At 31.3% G+C, this 16,485-nt stretch overlaps 1 protein-coding gene across 1 annotated transcript; it reads right to left on the bottom strand.

The window, feature by feature from the left end:
- On the bottom strand, positions 791-2,320 carry LOC107621125 (transcription factor TCP5-like; the record flags this gene model as incomplete). The annotated part of the gene is made up of 2 exons (XM_021114672.1): positions 2,155-2,320; positions 791-1,976 (listed from the first exon to the last, which is right to left on the bottom strand). A coding segment is annotated over exon 2 (1,161 nt), but the record flags the coding sequence as incomplete, so codon positions are not given.

Below are 16,485 nucleotides of genomic sequence, written 5' to 3' on the forward strand. Positions count from 1 at the left end.
ACTGATTTTTCATATATATATATATACGGCAAAGAAGAAGGTCAATCTGATACTTGAATCTTTAAGTAGCAAAATTAATTCTGAAATTTGATAATAACCGCTGCTTAGCTCTGAGGGTGCTAATTAATTAGCACATAAGAACTGCAGAGAAGAGCAACAAAAGCATCAATTATGAAGTTCATTATTGTTTATATAGAAAATGTTTGATAACAAAATTAGTCAAAAATAGTGAAAACTTTTTTTATTTAATATTTATTCATTGTTCTTAGAATTAATAAATACTAAATACGATAGATTTTGATTTTTTTTTTCTTCCTAGTGTTTATATTTAGATTCAGTTTTGTAATTTGGACAAACAACAATGTGTGTTCCTTCTGTAATTTTTAACACATATATAAACATATAATATATGCCTAGAGGAGGAAAATAATATAATGAGGAAGAATAATTATATATTTTAATTAATTACTTGTACACACATTGTGAAGAAATTGAAGTAGATTGTATAATAATTAAGTAAAAGCAGAAATAATTAAGATTGAAAGAGAAATATATGTATATATAGCGTTGCCATACCTACAAAGGTGCGGTGCATGTGTTCATCATCTCTTAGGTTTCTCAGAATATAAATTTGCTCTACATTCATTCTTGAATTATAGTAGTAGTAGTAGCAGCAATTGAAGATGAGAATCCCGAGTCTGAAATCAAGAACGAGCTGAAGTAGTAGTAGTAGTAGTAGTAGTAGCCTTATTATTATGATCTGGTTGGTGGCTTCCATTACGATCAGAAGAAGGCTTGTTGATGATGATGATGATGTGGATGAGGACGATGAGTTCAAGAACTGATGAATGTGACTATTGATGAATTGATGCTGTTGTTTTATTGAATCACCACCGCCATTATTATTATTATTATTATTATGACTACTACCTTCCAGAAGAGATGATGGGGTTGTTACAAATGGTGCATAAGGTGTGAAAATCTGCGGTGTAGCAGCAGCAACAGCAGTAGCAGAAGATAAAGGACCAAACAATAATTGTGAGGAACCAGATGGGCCTACTTGCAAAGAAGATAAATGGTTCAATTGCATCAAACCCCCGTTATTCATCATTGGATAACTGCCATAGTAATCTCCCACTTGATGATGGTGATGATAAAGACTTGTAGAAGAAGAAGAACAAGAACTAGAAGGAAACAACAATCCATGGCTTCCCAAATTAGAAGCCTCAGGAGTAGAGTTGTTGTTGTTGTTGTTGTTGCTGAAGAACAAACTCTGAAAAGGATTATTATTAGTAGTAGTCTGAGTCTCCATTGGGAAAAGTCTCTGAGTAGTGTAACCGCCTCCAAATTCTTGATTCTCATGATCTGCATTGTTTGATTTGAAGATCCACTTGGCTTTATTGTTATTATTATCGGAAGGCATGGTGGTCATCAAGTCCTTCCCTTTGAGAAACCTGGAAGAAGAAGAGGAGGAAGCGGAAGAGTCCAATTCCCAGAACCTGGGTTTCCAGAAAGAGGAAGGGTCATGGAGAAGATGAGGGAATAGGGTTTGCGGCGGTTGGAAGCAGGGCTGAGGGAAGTGAAGAGGGGGAAGCTTATCGATATCAAGCTTTGTAGCATCAAGAAGCCAATCGATGACTTTGCTTGGTTGAGAGAGTCCCAACTTGTCTTGCAAGTCGTACAATTGAATGGCGGTGGGGACTGAGAGCCTGATCCGACGGTCACGAAGCCCTCTTATGGTGCAAACCTTGCTGTGCCTGTCTTTTCCCCCAAATGACCTTGATACCCTCACGATTCTTGGATTCCGAAACGCCGACCATTGCCTTGTTGATGACGACGCCGCCGCCGATCCTTTCAGGGTAAACTTGTCATTTTCATTGCTCTTCTTCTTGTTCTCTTCTATTATCATGCCTTCTTCCTTTGTTTCCATCATCATCGTCGTTAGATTCATCTTGCTGCTTCTTCATTCATCATCACTGAATACAGCTTTCTCAAATTCTTCTTCTATTTGAAATCATACAGAAATTAAAATAATAAACTGTGTTATGTGCAAGTGAACTAAGTTACTAACATGCATTTAGATTGAGAAGCACATAGAGCATGGGTTAGTTTAATTAATTTAATTTGCTGAGATCTCGAGAACTAGAGACTTACGTTACGCGCGTGTGAAGGGAAATTCGATCTTGTTTTCCAACTTGATATCTGATTATTCTGCTGCTCTATGCTTTAGTTTTTCGTTCACCATACCCTTCAAAGAAGAAACAAATGAAAAAGGAGAAGAGAAGTTTCAGCACAGAAACAGTAATACCCTAAAATTATAGTCTTCACAAAATGGCCACATAAATCTTATTTATTTTAGCTCATGACCCAAAACCTTAGACTTTCAAACTATTTTATGCCTGGGAAAAACATATTCACAAATCACTTTTAAATATTTACTATCTCAATATTTGTTTAAAAAATAACCCTATTATGTTTACATTAAAATTAGTTATCAAACTATATTATTAATATAAAATATATACTAAAAATTAGTTAAATAATATATATATATATATATAATAATAATAATAATAATAATAATAATAATAATAATAATAATAATAATAATAATAATAATATATCCGTATGATCATGTGCTTGTAGAATTTTAAAAGGTAAATAAATGAAAAGAAAAATAAGAAATATAGTATGCATGGTTTTAACTGCAATTATGTGGCTCCTTATGGGATGACACGTCAAACAAACTGGAGTAATGAATTACTCGATTTGTTCATACCACATACTGAACAATCACTGACTTAATGATTAACTGTTTACAATATCAATATAAATATAAAATAATTATTCATTATCAATTGAGTGTATATATATGGATTATAAAAAATTGTTATGTTTATATAAAAAAAATTATTAAAGTATTTTTTATATATTTATGTATATTTATATTTATTGTTTTATATATTTTTAAACATAAATTTCATATAAATAGTTAATTTAGTCATTATTTTATATATGTATATATATAACATGTTTGATGCATTTATTATATGGGTAAGACTCAGTACTAGACATTGTGAATTTCATACTGGACTTGCCTGCCCAAAGAGAGAAAGATTAAAAGAAAAGAAGGGGAAAAGGGAAGACCTTTAATCCATTTATATCTTTATTTTTAATATTAAAAGAAATTCCAAAATAAATAAGAGAAAGAAGGGCATGCTCTTTCCAAGCAACCACAAATATCTTTATCAAGAAATTCCCCACTGAAGGAAAAAGGAAAGAAAGAAAATTCCACAGAACGTTAATAATTCACATGCATGGTATGGAAGAAGAAGAAGCAGCAGCAAGCATACATGAACCCTACCTAAGAATTATTAAGTGCTTTAATAATATCTAAAAATGAAGTATTAGAGGGTAATTAAGTAAATAATAAAGTAGGATATATATGGTGGAAGAAATTTGATTGATCAAGTTGATATATAAGTCATAGTCAGATTCAAAAGTTGTGGTGTATGCAATTGGAGTGTGTGATGAGTTGGGATTAGATCATATAGATATGTAGCTGCTGCAATATATAGATGAGGGACCAACGTAGGTTCTTAAAAGCATCCACTCAACTTATAGAAAATTAGGGACCACATACATTGCAATAAACACAGATAAATGGCAGTGAGATTTGCACGGCATAATATATATATACATCACACTATATTACATTCTCTACCATTTAATCAATTTTGGTTAGTCACTAAACATGTTTTAACTTTAAACTTCATTTATATTAGAATTTACAGTAAATGTACGGACAGTGTAAAATATTTTATACAGTCGTATAATCATATCTGTTTTTTTATGATTATTCACGCTATTAATGTGAAATGTAATTATTTTTACTAATGTAGCGTTACGTAATTGGATGCATATATAAAATTACTTTATACTAACATATATCAAAATTAAATTCTAGAATTTATTATAAAATTATTATGTGTATATAAAAATTTAGTCATTAAATTAATCATTATTTTAAATTTAAATTTAGATGATAACAAATTTATTATATATCTTTTAACAATTATTACATGTGTGTGTAAGTATAATAGTTATAATATTTCATATGTATATTTATATGCTAATTGATTAATAAAGCACCAAGTTAAGACTTTTCTATGACTATATATACATACTCTATGACTTGAATAATTTGTACTAGCTAGGCTAGTTTCTTGCCTAATTGCCTACTAAGTAAACTGTTGTATGTCTTGCATAGATAGATGATAGATATTTAAATATGTAGTACTTTATGGCTTGCCAAACAAGTAACCCTAAGAGACAATTATTGCTAGGCACTGAAATATATATCTAACACATAATAATAAAATAAAAATAGGTGAAAATGGGTGTGTGCCAGATTAATGTTTCAAGCTTCAACAGTATAGTATGTGTCTAGTGAATTAGGTTATTGCTGAACAAGAAACCCTAGCTAGTTCCTCACTAACACCAATACCACCTTATCTAAGTTTGTTAACTAAATTAAATCCGTTAATTAACTAACTTAGATTGATCCAGTGATTAATTCATTTGTTTGCTTAAGCAAGTATCGGTATTCGAATTTTGTCTTGTACATGTTGCGATTCATTAACAAGCATAAACCCTTAAATAGAATTTTGATCTACGATAAATTAGTCTGATTTTTAATCTGTCGAATTGGATAATACTATAAAATATTTAAAAAAAATCGTTTAAGAAAACTAAAAAAATTAAGTTAATTATGTTGATTGATGAAAATTGAGTATAAATAGAAAGTAGGTTTGTGAGAGTGAGAGTGAAATAAAGGGGATATATAGATAGCATTGTAGTAGAAGATTTTTCCTTCAAAACTAAGCAATACCTAGAAAACAGGAATCTTCTTCACCCCAAAAATAATTGACAACTTCATCATCCGGACACTGCACAAACTGCAGTTATACATTGTCTAAAGCTGCACCCTACTTTATAACATTTTTTTTTTCTTTTTTTCTTTATTTTGTTTTTTAACCTAAAAAGAAAAAGAAGTTAAAAAACTGAATGAATTAAAACCATATGAACCCCAGAAACCTACCAACAATAAGTACTCAATTCAAGGGTGAAAACTCATTACTGATCCCAAGGCTCACCCTAGATCTCCCCCCACAAAAAATAAAAAGCTAAAAGAAAGAAAGAACTGAACTTTGTCCTCCAAAAAAGGAAAAAAAGATTTAATTAATTAAATGGATATATTTCTTATTTTTTATTTTTTATTTTTCAGAAGCAAAATGATTATGAGTTTTGGCGTATTTGAAGTACTGCAGTCTTTTACTCAAGAAAGAGTGGAGAATAATTTTTAAAAGGGCATCACAGTTTCTAATTTTGAACGTGATTCTGATTCAATCTATATATCAATATATGTATCTGTGAGTTTGTTGATCAGAAAATCTACTGTACGGATGTAGTAGGTATAGTATTATTATGCATCTCTCTTTATAATTATAACAATTTATATGTATGTTGGTAGTTGATGAGTAATAAGGTATCCAGAATTGTATTTAGAAAAATCTAATTAATGAGTTAAGATTTTAATTGTATTATGATCAGCAAAAATTTATAAGTATAGCTAAGGCATCATTTTATTAGCAAAAGTTCCAATATCTCAAAGTTACTCTTGTTTATGTAGAAATGATTGTATTATTATAAGTGTCTCACATTTTTCATGGAATAGTTTATAAATGAGAGATAACTAACCTTCACCTTAGGAGCTAGTTTCTAGAGTTGATAAGTTAATTCCACTCAATTTTAACATTTCATTATTATAAAATAGAGTATAAAAAAGACAAATTATAGAGTTTATGTTAAAGATAGATGGTTAGCAACTGCAAGATCGAAGAATAGCAATAGAATTTTTTAGTTTGATTATTAGAGGGGTCTGATTTTCATAGGCTATGATGATATTAAGAGTGGCTGAAAATTGCTCGGCCATGCAAGTGTGCTGCAGATGCTATTAAAAAATGCTTCAATTATAACATAGTATCATATATTATGAGTTGTTAGTATTTTTGTATGGAGTAGTATTTGCGTACCTTGGATGTTGAGGTAGTAAGATGTAATTTTTATGACTTAAGTAATTTTTCCGTGAGAGTTTCGTACAAGAGTAATGTTATATTTTTTGTTAGTATTTGATCAACAATCATTATTTTTAGTTAAGAGTGAGATTTAAATTTGTGACCTCTAATGAGTATAAAGAGATTATGCCATTTAAACTATAATTCGTTGATGATCAGCAATAATTTATATTTATAAAAATTTTGTACATAAAAAATATATAATTTATACTTATATTTATCAAAATTTTATACATATAAATAATACAATTTAATATATATATATATATATAACCATTTTAATACGCAGTTAGATGATAGTTTTGATTAACATTTTCTATGCAGATTGAAAGGTACTAGACTTTAGAGGAGAAGTTCAGAGAGAAAGGAATAGAGAGAGAAACTGAAAAAGTGTGAAATTGCATTCAACTAAGCAACTGAGTTACAGCATGTGAGGAATTGCAATTTATATGTACATAGCTAGCTAACTAACACTGACTTGACTCATACACTAAGCTAACTAACTGCAATAAACTATAGAAGTGACTAGAAACTGCTGCTGAGTCAGCTAGAGCCCACACTAACCAACTTTAACAGAAAAACAGAATTAACAGAATTAACTACAAGGAGGGAAAGCTATTGAAACAGAACTGAGAGACTGAGTTAACTTGCTGCCTTATAACTCCTAATATCATCTTTAGTTTTTCCTTTCTTGAGCACTTGCAATTGCTTGTTGATCACAAATGTTCAGCCTGATTCAAAAGTGTAGAAAAGTCTCAGAGAGTATTGCTTTTTTGAAGATATCGGCCACTTGCACTGAGCCTGGGATATGACTCACTTGAACTTCCTTGTTGTTGACATGATCTCTAACGAAATGGAGGTCTATTTCGAAATGTTTTGACTTGGAATGTAGGATTGGATTTACTGCCAACAATACAACACTCAAATTGTCACAATACATCATTGGTGCTTCAGAGATAGCTAGCTTTAATTCAGCCATTAGGTTCCTTATCCATACTAACTCTGCCACTATCTTTGTCATACTCCTGTACTCGGCCTCAGTACTGGACCTGGCTACAGCTGTTTGCTTCTTCGAAGCCCAGGACACCAGATTTCAGCCAAAAAACACACAATATCCAGTGGTTGTCTCTCTATCATCGGGGTCACCAGCCCAGTCAGAATCACTGTAAGCAGTGATCTTCATAGCAGTGTTCATTTCAGAGTCCTTCTTGAGGTGCAAGCCATGATATGCAGTACTATTTAGGTACCTCAGCACATGTTTCACCATTTTCCAGTGTGAATCCAGAGGAGATTAAACAAACTGAGCAAGTTTATTGACATAGAAGCTGATTTCAGGCCTGATAATGGTTAGGTATTGCAAGCTCCCAATGACAGAATGATATAGACTTGGATCATGGAAGTTTGACCCTCCAAGAGTAGAGATTTTTGTTGTAGAGGGAAGAGGAGTATGACAAGCTGTGCCGCTGTGCATCCCACCATACCAACCTTCTTCATTACCTCTTCAATGTATTTCTGCTGAGTAAACACTAAGCCTCCACTCTTAGTCTTTGTAGCTTGAATGCCAAGAAAGTAGTGCAGATCACCTAGGTCTTTTAGAGCAAACTTACTATTCAACTGTTTGATTACTTCCTTAATAGAGTTATCACATTCACCTGTTACAATGATATCATCTACATATACCAGGACATATGTTTTTAAGTGATTTGTATCACGAGTGAACACTACTATGTCAGATTTTGTAGCTGCAAATCCTAGTTCCTTTAACCCATTTGCAAGCTTATAGTACCACTCCCTGGGCGCTTGTTTCAAGCCGTACAAAGCTTTGTTAAGTTTGCATACTAATGAAGGATCTCCTTGCTCATATCCTTGGGGCTGCCTCATATATACTTCCTCAACTAAATCACCATGCAGGAAGGCATTGTTTACATCTAATTGTCTTATTGTCCAGGACTTTGATAGTGCGACTGAAAGCAGCAGTCTAATAGAGGTGGGCTTAACAACTGGACTGTAGGTTTCTATGAAGTCAAAACCTGGTTTTTGAGCAAAGCCTTGAGCAACCAACCTGGCTTTGTGCTTCTGAAGTGAACCATCTGCATTATACTTAATCCTAAACACCCATTTACTTCCAATTGCCTCTCTATCGGGTGGGAGCTTAACCAGCTTCCATGTATTGTTCCTGAGTAGGGCCTCATACTCCAGATCTATTGCTGCCTTCCACTCAGGGAATTTGAGTGCTTGTTTAACATTCCTTGGCTCTACACTTGCTAAGAACAGCTTTGGCTTGACAATTACTGCTTTGCCTCTAGTCATCATTGGATGAGTGTTTTGGGTGAGTTCAATATTTCTAGGTTCAGGGTTAATTAGGGGGAGAACAATTTCAATGTCATTGATAGGAATAGGAGTTGGGACTGAAGAAGTTGCTACTGGTACTGTGATTTCTTGCAGGCTGCTAGAAGAGTGTAGTGACTATAGGGAAGCAGGGTTGATAGTTGTTGAAGGTTGTTGTTGGTTGCTTAACTGATGTAAAGGCACTTGTGCTGAAGTGTTCAGGGAACTATTATGAGGTGGGGTGGACTGAAAGAGATTGTTTGAGGTATTATGTTGGGACAAGGTAGATTGGGGTTGGTGGTTAGCAGGAAGAGCTTGAGTAGACGCTGAGAGTCTTGGAATTGTTGGAATTGAGTGTTGAGGAGCTGAGGCTATTGCTGTCTTGAGACTTTGACTAGCTTGTTGAAATAGAAATTGATCTTCAAACAACACCACATTTGGTGTGATGATGACCTTTTCCTGTTGAGTAAGGCATTTATAGCCTTTCTGATTAGTTCCATACCCAAAGAATGTGCAAGGAGAGGACCTAAAGTCCAGTTTATGCTTGTTATATGGTCTCTGATGTGAAAAGCATAGGCATCCAAACACTCTGAGTTGGTCATATGAGGGTTGCTTGCCAAGCAGTTTCTCAGCTGGAGATACACTATTTAGAACTGGTGTTTGAAGGATGTTGATTAGTTTTGCTGCTGAGCAAAAGGCTTCTCCCCAGAACCTTATAGGCACTGAAGCTCCTGCCAATAAGGTGAGTCCCATTTCTACCACATGCCTGTGTTTTCTTTCAGTAGAGCCATTTTGTTGGTGAACGTGAGGGCAAGCAAACCTGTGCTGAACTCCTTTAACCTGCAGAATCTTTGACAGACTTTTATACTCGACTGCATTATCACTTTGCAACATTTTAAACTTAGTGTTTAACTGCAATTCAACTTTTTGTTGGAAATTTTCAAAGACTATTTTTAATTGAGCTCTGGACTTAATTAGATAAAGCCAAGTGTATTTTGAAAAAGCATCAATAAAATTAACATAATACCAGTTTTCATTGCTATTTGTCACTGGGGCAGGGCCCCAAATGTCTAAGTATACAAGGTCTAAGGGGTGTGTGTACTCAGTTTGTGAGGAAGGGAAAGGGAGCTGATGAGACTTGCCAATACAACAGGCTGAGCAATTTATTTTGATTGGTATAGTTGAGAGCTTACAGACTTTTAGTACTTTTGACAATACAGCATGGTTAGGGTGTCCTAGCCTAGCATGCCAAATAAGGGAATCATTTTTATTGTTATTACTTACTGCAATAGCATATGCAGCAGCATAACTAACTGGTGCTTGCAGCTTGTTAATACTAGGAAATCTATAGAGGCCTTTTTCCACAGTGCCTTGAAGCACAATCTTCTCATTGTCTTTACTCTTTACATAGCACCTATCATCATGAAATTTAAAAAAAATTTGATTATCACAGCACAATTGATGCACACTCATTAGATTCTTTGTAATTTCAGGCACACACAACAAGTTTCTCATGTGCAGTAGCTTAGAGCACAAGTCAGTCTGGAAATAAGAATTTCCAACAAAAGAGATATGCAAACTTGTTCCATTGCCAACTACTACTTGCTCATTTCCACAGTATTCTTCCTTCTCCATCAGATTCTTCTCATCATGTGTCATGTGATGTGTAGCTCCTGAGTCAGGATACCAATTGGAGTCCTGAATTGTTGCTGATGTTGCTATTAGATTGCAGAGATTTGCTTGCGGTTGAGTGTCCTAACTGTGGCTAACATTGTTGTAACCTTCTCCACCATAACCTTCTTCTTCATATTGATTCTCATTGTATCTGTACCAGCAAGTCCTTGCAGTGTGGCCGAATTTATTGCACAGCTGACACTGTGGCCTGTCATATTCATAGCTTCTTGAATTGTACATTCTGCCTCCTCTGTTGGATTGTCTTCTTCCATTCACGAACTGACCATCACTTGTGAACTGTTTGTTCATATCAGATTCTTGCATCATTCTTCTTTCATTGGAGAAATTTCTACCGTCTCTGTGCATTCTTCCTCCTCTTCCTCTGAATCCTCATCTTCTTCCTTGCATTTGTTGATAGTATCCTCCGAATTGAGCTATGTTTGCTTGCACGAACGCCTCTGGTTTTCTGAATTTTGCCAGCATGCTTTCATGAGCTAGCAACAATGCTTCCAGTTCAGCAACAGTTATGCTCTCCGATCTTGCAAGCACATACATATATATTGAAGAATATTCTTCAGGTAATCCATGTAAGATTGCGTTTACATGATCACTTTCCTTTACTAACTCTCCTACGGATGCCAAAGCATCAATTCTGCCTTTAATCATCAAAACGTACTCAGTCACAGATCCTCCAATTTGGAACGTGCTGAGCTTGTTCTTCAATTACATCACCTTAGCCTTGATTTGAGAGGAGAAATGATCCTCTAACCTTTTTCACACTTGATGTGTAAACACACACCCTACCATCCTTGTAGTGAACGGCTTACTCATCGAAGCCAGTAACCAAGATTTGAGAAGTGCATGCATCCTGCCTCTTCCATTGTTGATAATCTGGATTCACTACAGTATCTGTTCCATCATTCGATTGCACAAACTATGGAGAAATTCCTCTTCCTGTGACGTGGCTCAGCATATCGTTCCCTTCTATTGTTGAGATTGCTTGATCCTTCCATTGCAGGAAATTGTCCTCATCCAGTTTCATCGATATAGGAGTTGCTATGAATCTTTGCACCATTGTTGAATAAGCAGCGAAGCTTGGAGGCTCTGATACCATGAAAGGTACCGGGCCTCAGAGGAGAAGTTCAGAGAGAAAGGAGTAAAGAGAAGAAACTGAGAAAGTGTGAAATTGCATTCAACTAAGCAATTGAGTTACAACATGTGAGGAATTACAATTTATATGTACATAGCTAGCCAACTAACACTGACTTGACTCATATACTAAGCTAACTAACTATAACAAACTATAGAAGTGACTAGAAGCTGCTGCTAAGTCAGTTAAGACCCACACTAACCAACTTTAACAGAAAAATAGAATTAACAAAATTAACTACAAAAAAAAAAAAAAAACTACTAAAATAGAATTGAAAGACTGAGTTAACTTGTTGCCTTATAACTCCTAACACAGATAATACAAATTACCATTCAAAAAGAAATTTAGATTATATTAAATTTTAGATTACCAATAATATAATTCGACCAAACAAAGTAATATTATGAAAATCCATCAACAACTGGATATGTTACCCATATTAAATGCCTTTGAAGTTGCATTATTTATCGTATCTATTAGATATATAATTCTTCATATGTTTTTATGGAATAATTTGAACTTTTAGAATAATGAGTTAGTTTCATAATAATATCATTAAATTTTTAAAAGAATACAATATGGTCATTTGTAAAATTTTTTTTCCCAAATACAGCTAGATTAAATATTAATAATAGTTCCAAGTACTTTAATTTAATTAATCATTATTCCACCATAATTCATATTGCATTGCACTTTTTAAATTAGTTTAACTATGGAGCTAACCTTTTTTAAAATAATATCAGCCAAATTTTTGAAATTACTTTTTTATCCTAAATTCTAAATCCTTCAACAATTTAGAATTAAAAAATAATTTTATTAGCAATCCAAATCCAAAATATAATTGAAAAGTGCTGCTTGTAACATCTTTATTTTGGCATTCTTGAACGGGCTAGTTTGGTCTCTTTTTAATATATAGCTCATAATCTCTGCTCATTGTACAAAGTGCAAAGTGCAAACATAACTACTAGATCATTCATTCCTAATTTTGTCAAAATTCTGATTTCATATTTATATAATTGTTTAAATGGCGTTATTTTTAATAAATAAAATTTCTTTAATCATAATAGCAATAATGTATGTGTTTAGAAAAAATGCAAGGTTAAATTTATTTTAATTTAATAAGTAATAATTAATTTGTATAGTATTTAATTTAATTTATTATTTAATATAATCATCAATTATTTATGTTAATTGGAATATTTTATTAGGTGAAAACATGATAATATCATTTATTTTGAATTGTATAAAACAAGTAACCTCTGTATGAACAAAAAATTACTAAAAAAGCAGGGATGTAGAACGTACAATTATTTATATTATTATACAGTAATAATGTATGTTAGAATATAATTAGGATCAATTAGAATGTAGTAAAAGCATAACACCATGTGTATGTCCTATCATCTATCATGGGGGGAAAAAAGAAAAATATTTTTCAAATAATAATGCTCAAATTTGGGTTTGATTAAAAGTTCAAAATAAAACAGATTAAACTTTACTTTTAATTAATGTTTATAGTAATCTAGATGTATGTACAAATTAATTAAAATTATGCAAGCATATCCAAAAAACACAATCCTATTTTTCAATTTAATTACCGTGGTAATTAAATTTCATAAAATTAAAGAAAATGGTAATTAAATAAATGTGAATATGTGAAAAATGAAAAAAGAATATTGATGGTGGGTTTCAATGGTACTAGGGAGTTGATAAAAATGATGAGTAGAATCAATCTCAACATATCCAAATTAATGCTTGCTATACATAAATGTTGAGCAGAGGGGGAAAAAAGTAGAGACGAATTTTCCTTTCATGTACTACGAATTTTATTACTTTTTTCATGAAAGATGCAAAATGAAAACGCCATATCATTACTATAGCACTGATGGTTGTGAAGAAGCTAGTAGTGTGATGAATGAGTAGTTATTTATACCTTGTCTAAATTGAATGAATTGTTTATTTATATGTATGTTATTATTCATATACACCATCACCATCACTCACTGTAATAACTAAAACACATGTGACCCAGTTATTTAATGTGATCCGCATTAGTTGTCAAAAGAGATAGAAGGATTCATCATTTTCATTTTCATTTTGAGTGTAACAAATAAATTCCCATTGTCGGTTGGGGAGTTGAGCATATTATATCTTCTTAATTATCCCTGGTGAAAATCATTCAATCCAATTTAATTAAATCAACGTTGCTGCATGCATGCCTAGCTATAATCAATTATTCTCGGCTAAGTTTAATCACAATTAAATTACATTCATCTTCTCTCCTAAAATTTGGCCACATTANTTTTTTTTATTTTAAACCAAATTGATTTATTGGATATTTTTTGGTTAATATAGTCAAACCGGTATTTTTAGAGAAGCTTAAAGCACTTTTTAAAACTACACATTAGTAATTTTATTAGATGTACCATAAAATAATTTTCCAAAATTTTAAGCGATTAAGTAAAAGTACATAAATAACCATAAACTTAATACGACCTCTCGTACAAAAACAAGTTATATATATCATATGTTCAAAATTTATTATTCTAAAATTTTAGATTATTAAGTAAAAGTACATAAATGACTTTGTATCTAACAGGTTTAGGATATGTGTCATTATTGCATTTATTAAGAAATTTAAATTGATTAAATGCAATTAGCAAATTAATAAAAATTAAATACAAAATAAAATAAAAATTAATATATAGGATAAAATATATTTTTTATCCTTGAAGTTTATTAAAAATTTTAAAAATATCCCTGAGTTTTATTTTGTTTCAATTTTATCCCAAAAATCTTCGATTTGTATCAAATATATTCCTAACGACTAATTTTTCAAAAAATTTAGGATAATTTAACAACAATTTAACAAGAACAACCTTTAACACAAGTAAATTAGACACATGTATCATTATTATTACTAGATTGGTCCTAAGCTTTTTGAAAAATTTTCTGTCACAGGTATATTTGATTCAAATCGAAAATTTTAAAGATAAAATTAAAATAAAACAAAATTTAATGATATTTTTAAAATTTTTGATAAACTTCAAAGCTAAAAAAATATACTTTACCAAAATATATATAGAATTTAATTTTAATGTATTGTCAATGTAAAACTGTTTTACACGTGCATCCTATCACATAACGTCATATTAGCAAAAATAACAGTGTCTTTTTTTTTTTTTGTGTGTGTGTGAATAGATTGAAGATGTTTGATTTGCATTTTCTATCTTGATTTTATCCAGAGAATTTCTATATATACATATATGTCACATGCTGAAGAAGGAGTTATTGCACTGTGCAAAAAGGGTAAACTGAGCAAAAGAGACAGCAGCAGCAAACCCTAGAGAAGATGAACAGTGTGTCAGGGTGAAAAAACGTTGAGAAGTATAGTACATAGTCAAATATTACTATTACATTATTACTATAAGTTTAGCAGATAATTAAATGCTTATTACTGCCATCTTAATTACTTGTAAGACATTTGGAAGAAGGGTGCAGTTGGAATGGGACACTCTTCACTGGGACAAGCTGGAGAATAAAATTAAGGGGGTGGAGAATAAAATTTTCGAAAGTTTAGAAGTATGTTTTTCTGTCTTAAAAAATTTTAAAAGTTTTACTGTTATTTTGTGCTTCAGATCTTACATTATTGTAGACAACTTTTCTTTGGGAGGCAGAGCACTTCTTGGAGAATTTGAAATAAGTTTATTTGTATTAATTATGTTAAGTGTATATAAAAAATTAGTGGTGTTAAATGAGTTATTTATACATATTAAAATATAAAATATATATTAAAAATAAATTAAATAATATATATATTAACTTATATATAATTTTAAGTATAACATTATCAAAAAATAAATTTATTTAGAATTAAAGTAATGTGATTAAGTGTAATTTATTTAGATGTGATTAAAAAATAATTAAATATTATGTACAGTAAAAAATTGATATTATTGAATGATAAAATTAAAATTTATTTCTATGTATCGTTTTTGTTCCCAACGTTTTCGTCCTATTTAAGTCCCTAACGTTTTAAAATCGTCTCAATTTTGTCCTGTTAACGGATCCCTAATGGTAGGACAACATTGAGTTAATTTTAAAACATTAGGAACTTAAATAGGGCGATTAAAATGTTAGAGACAACTTTAAAACTTACCCCAAACGTTAGAGACAAAAACGATACTTTACTCGTGTTTTTATCAACGTCAAAATCATATGAATGCATTTTTAGTAGTTTATTCTTGATTTAATTCTTGCTTTTGTTGATTGGCCTTTAAATGGCTAATAATATTTAGGAGATAACAAAAATCAACCTAAATCAATTTAAAATTATTTGATTTTATATTCATTAATTATTTCTGAAATAAATATATAATATTAAATATAATAAATATGTAATTTTAGATACTATATATTTATTGTTTCCTTAGTATTACTATAAATAGCTTAGCTTTGCTGATCTTACCATCATTATTCTCTCAACCAAATATAACATATATTTCGATAATCAGTTTTAACATCTTGAAATAAGAGATGAACTTATATTTAATTTAGGTCTTTTTGTAAAAGTTGTTAATTTTTTATTATTTCATTGTTTATTTTCTTATCTAAGAATAGATTGAATTTGAGTTCTTTTAAGTTTATGAATAGACTAATTAATAACTTCATAAAAAATTTATATGTATACATAAAAAATTAACTATTAAATAATCTTTTCAACAAATTAAAGACTTAACCACTTTCAAGTTTCTAAGATAAACCCTTTGTTAATCAACTTTTTGTTAAAATAGTAAGCAAAAAAGGAGAGTGAAAATCAAACACAAAACTGCAAAGTAAAAAATACGTTAAAGATTTAATTGCTAATTATTTTCGTATCTCCCTTTTTCATAGTGCATGTTTAGTATAAGTATGGCTGAAAATGAGAAACTTGGAATGTACTCAAAATATTCTATTCATTATTGTTGAAGGCCCTCTCAGCTTCCATTGAACAGTACAAGGCCCGTTGGCCACAAAAATAACATTACAAGAATCTGATTGGCTGGGCCTCATTTAGGAATCCCTTAGTTTTCACTGAAAATTTGACTTTTTGACTTTTGACTTTTGACTTTTGACCAACCAATTTCTCAGAAATTTTGATGACCAAAGTCACTTTAGCTATATGCATGCGCAATCTAACAAACTTTATGCTTTATG

Source organism: Arachis ipaensis, chromosome B10, assembly GCF_000816755.2.
Source record: "Arachis ipaensis cultivar K30076 chromosome B10, Araip1.1, whole genome shotgun sequence".
NCBI classification, from domain to species: Eukaryota; Viridiplantae; Streptophyta; class Magnoliopsida; order Fabales; family Fabaceae; genus Arachis; species Arachis ipaensis.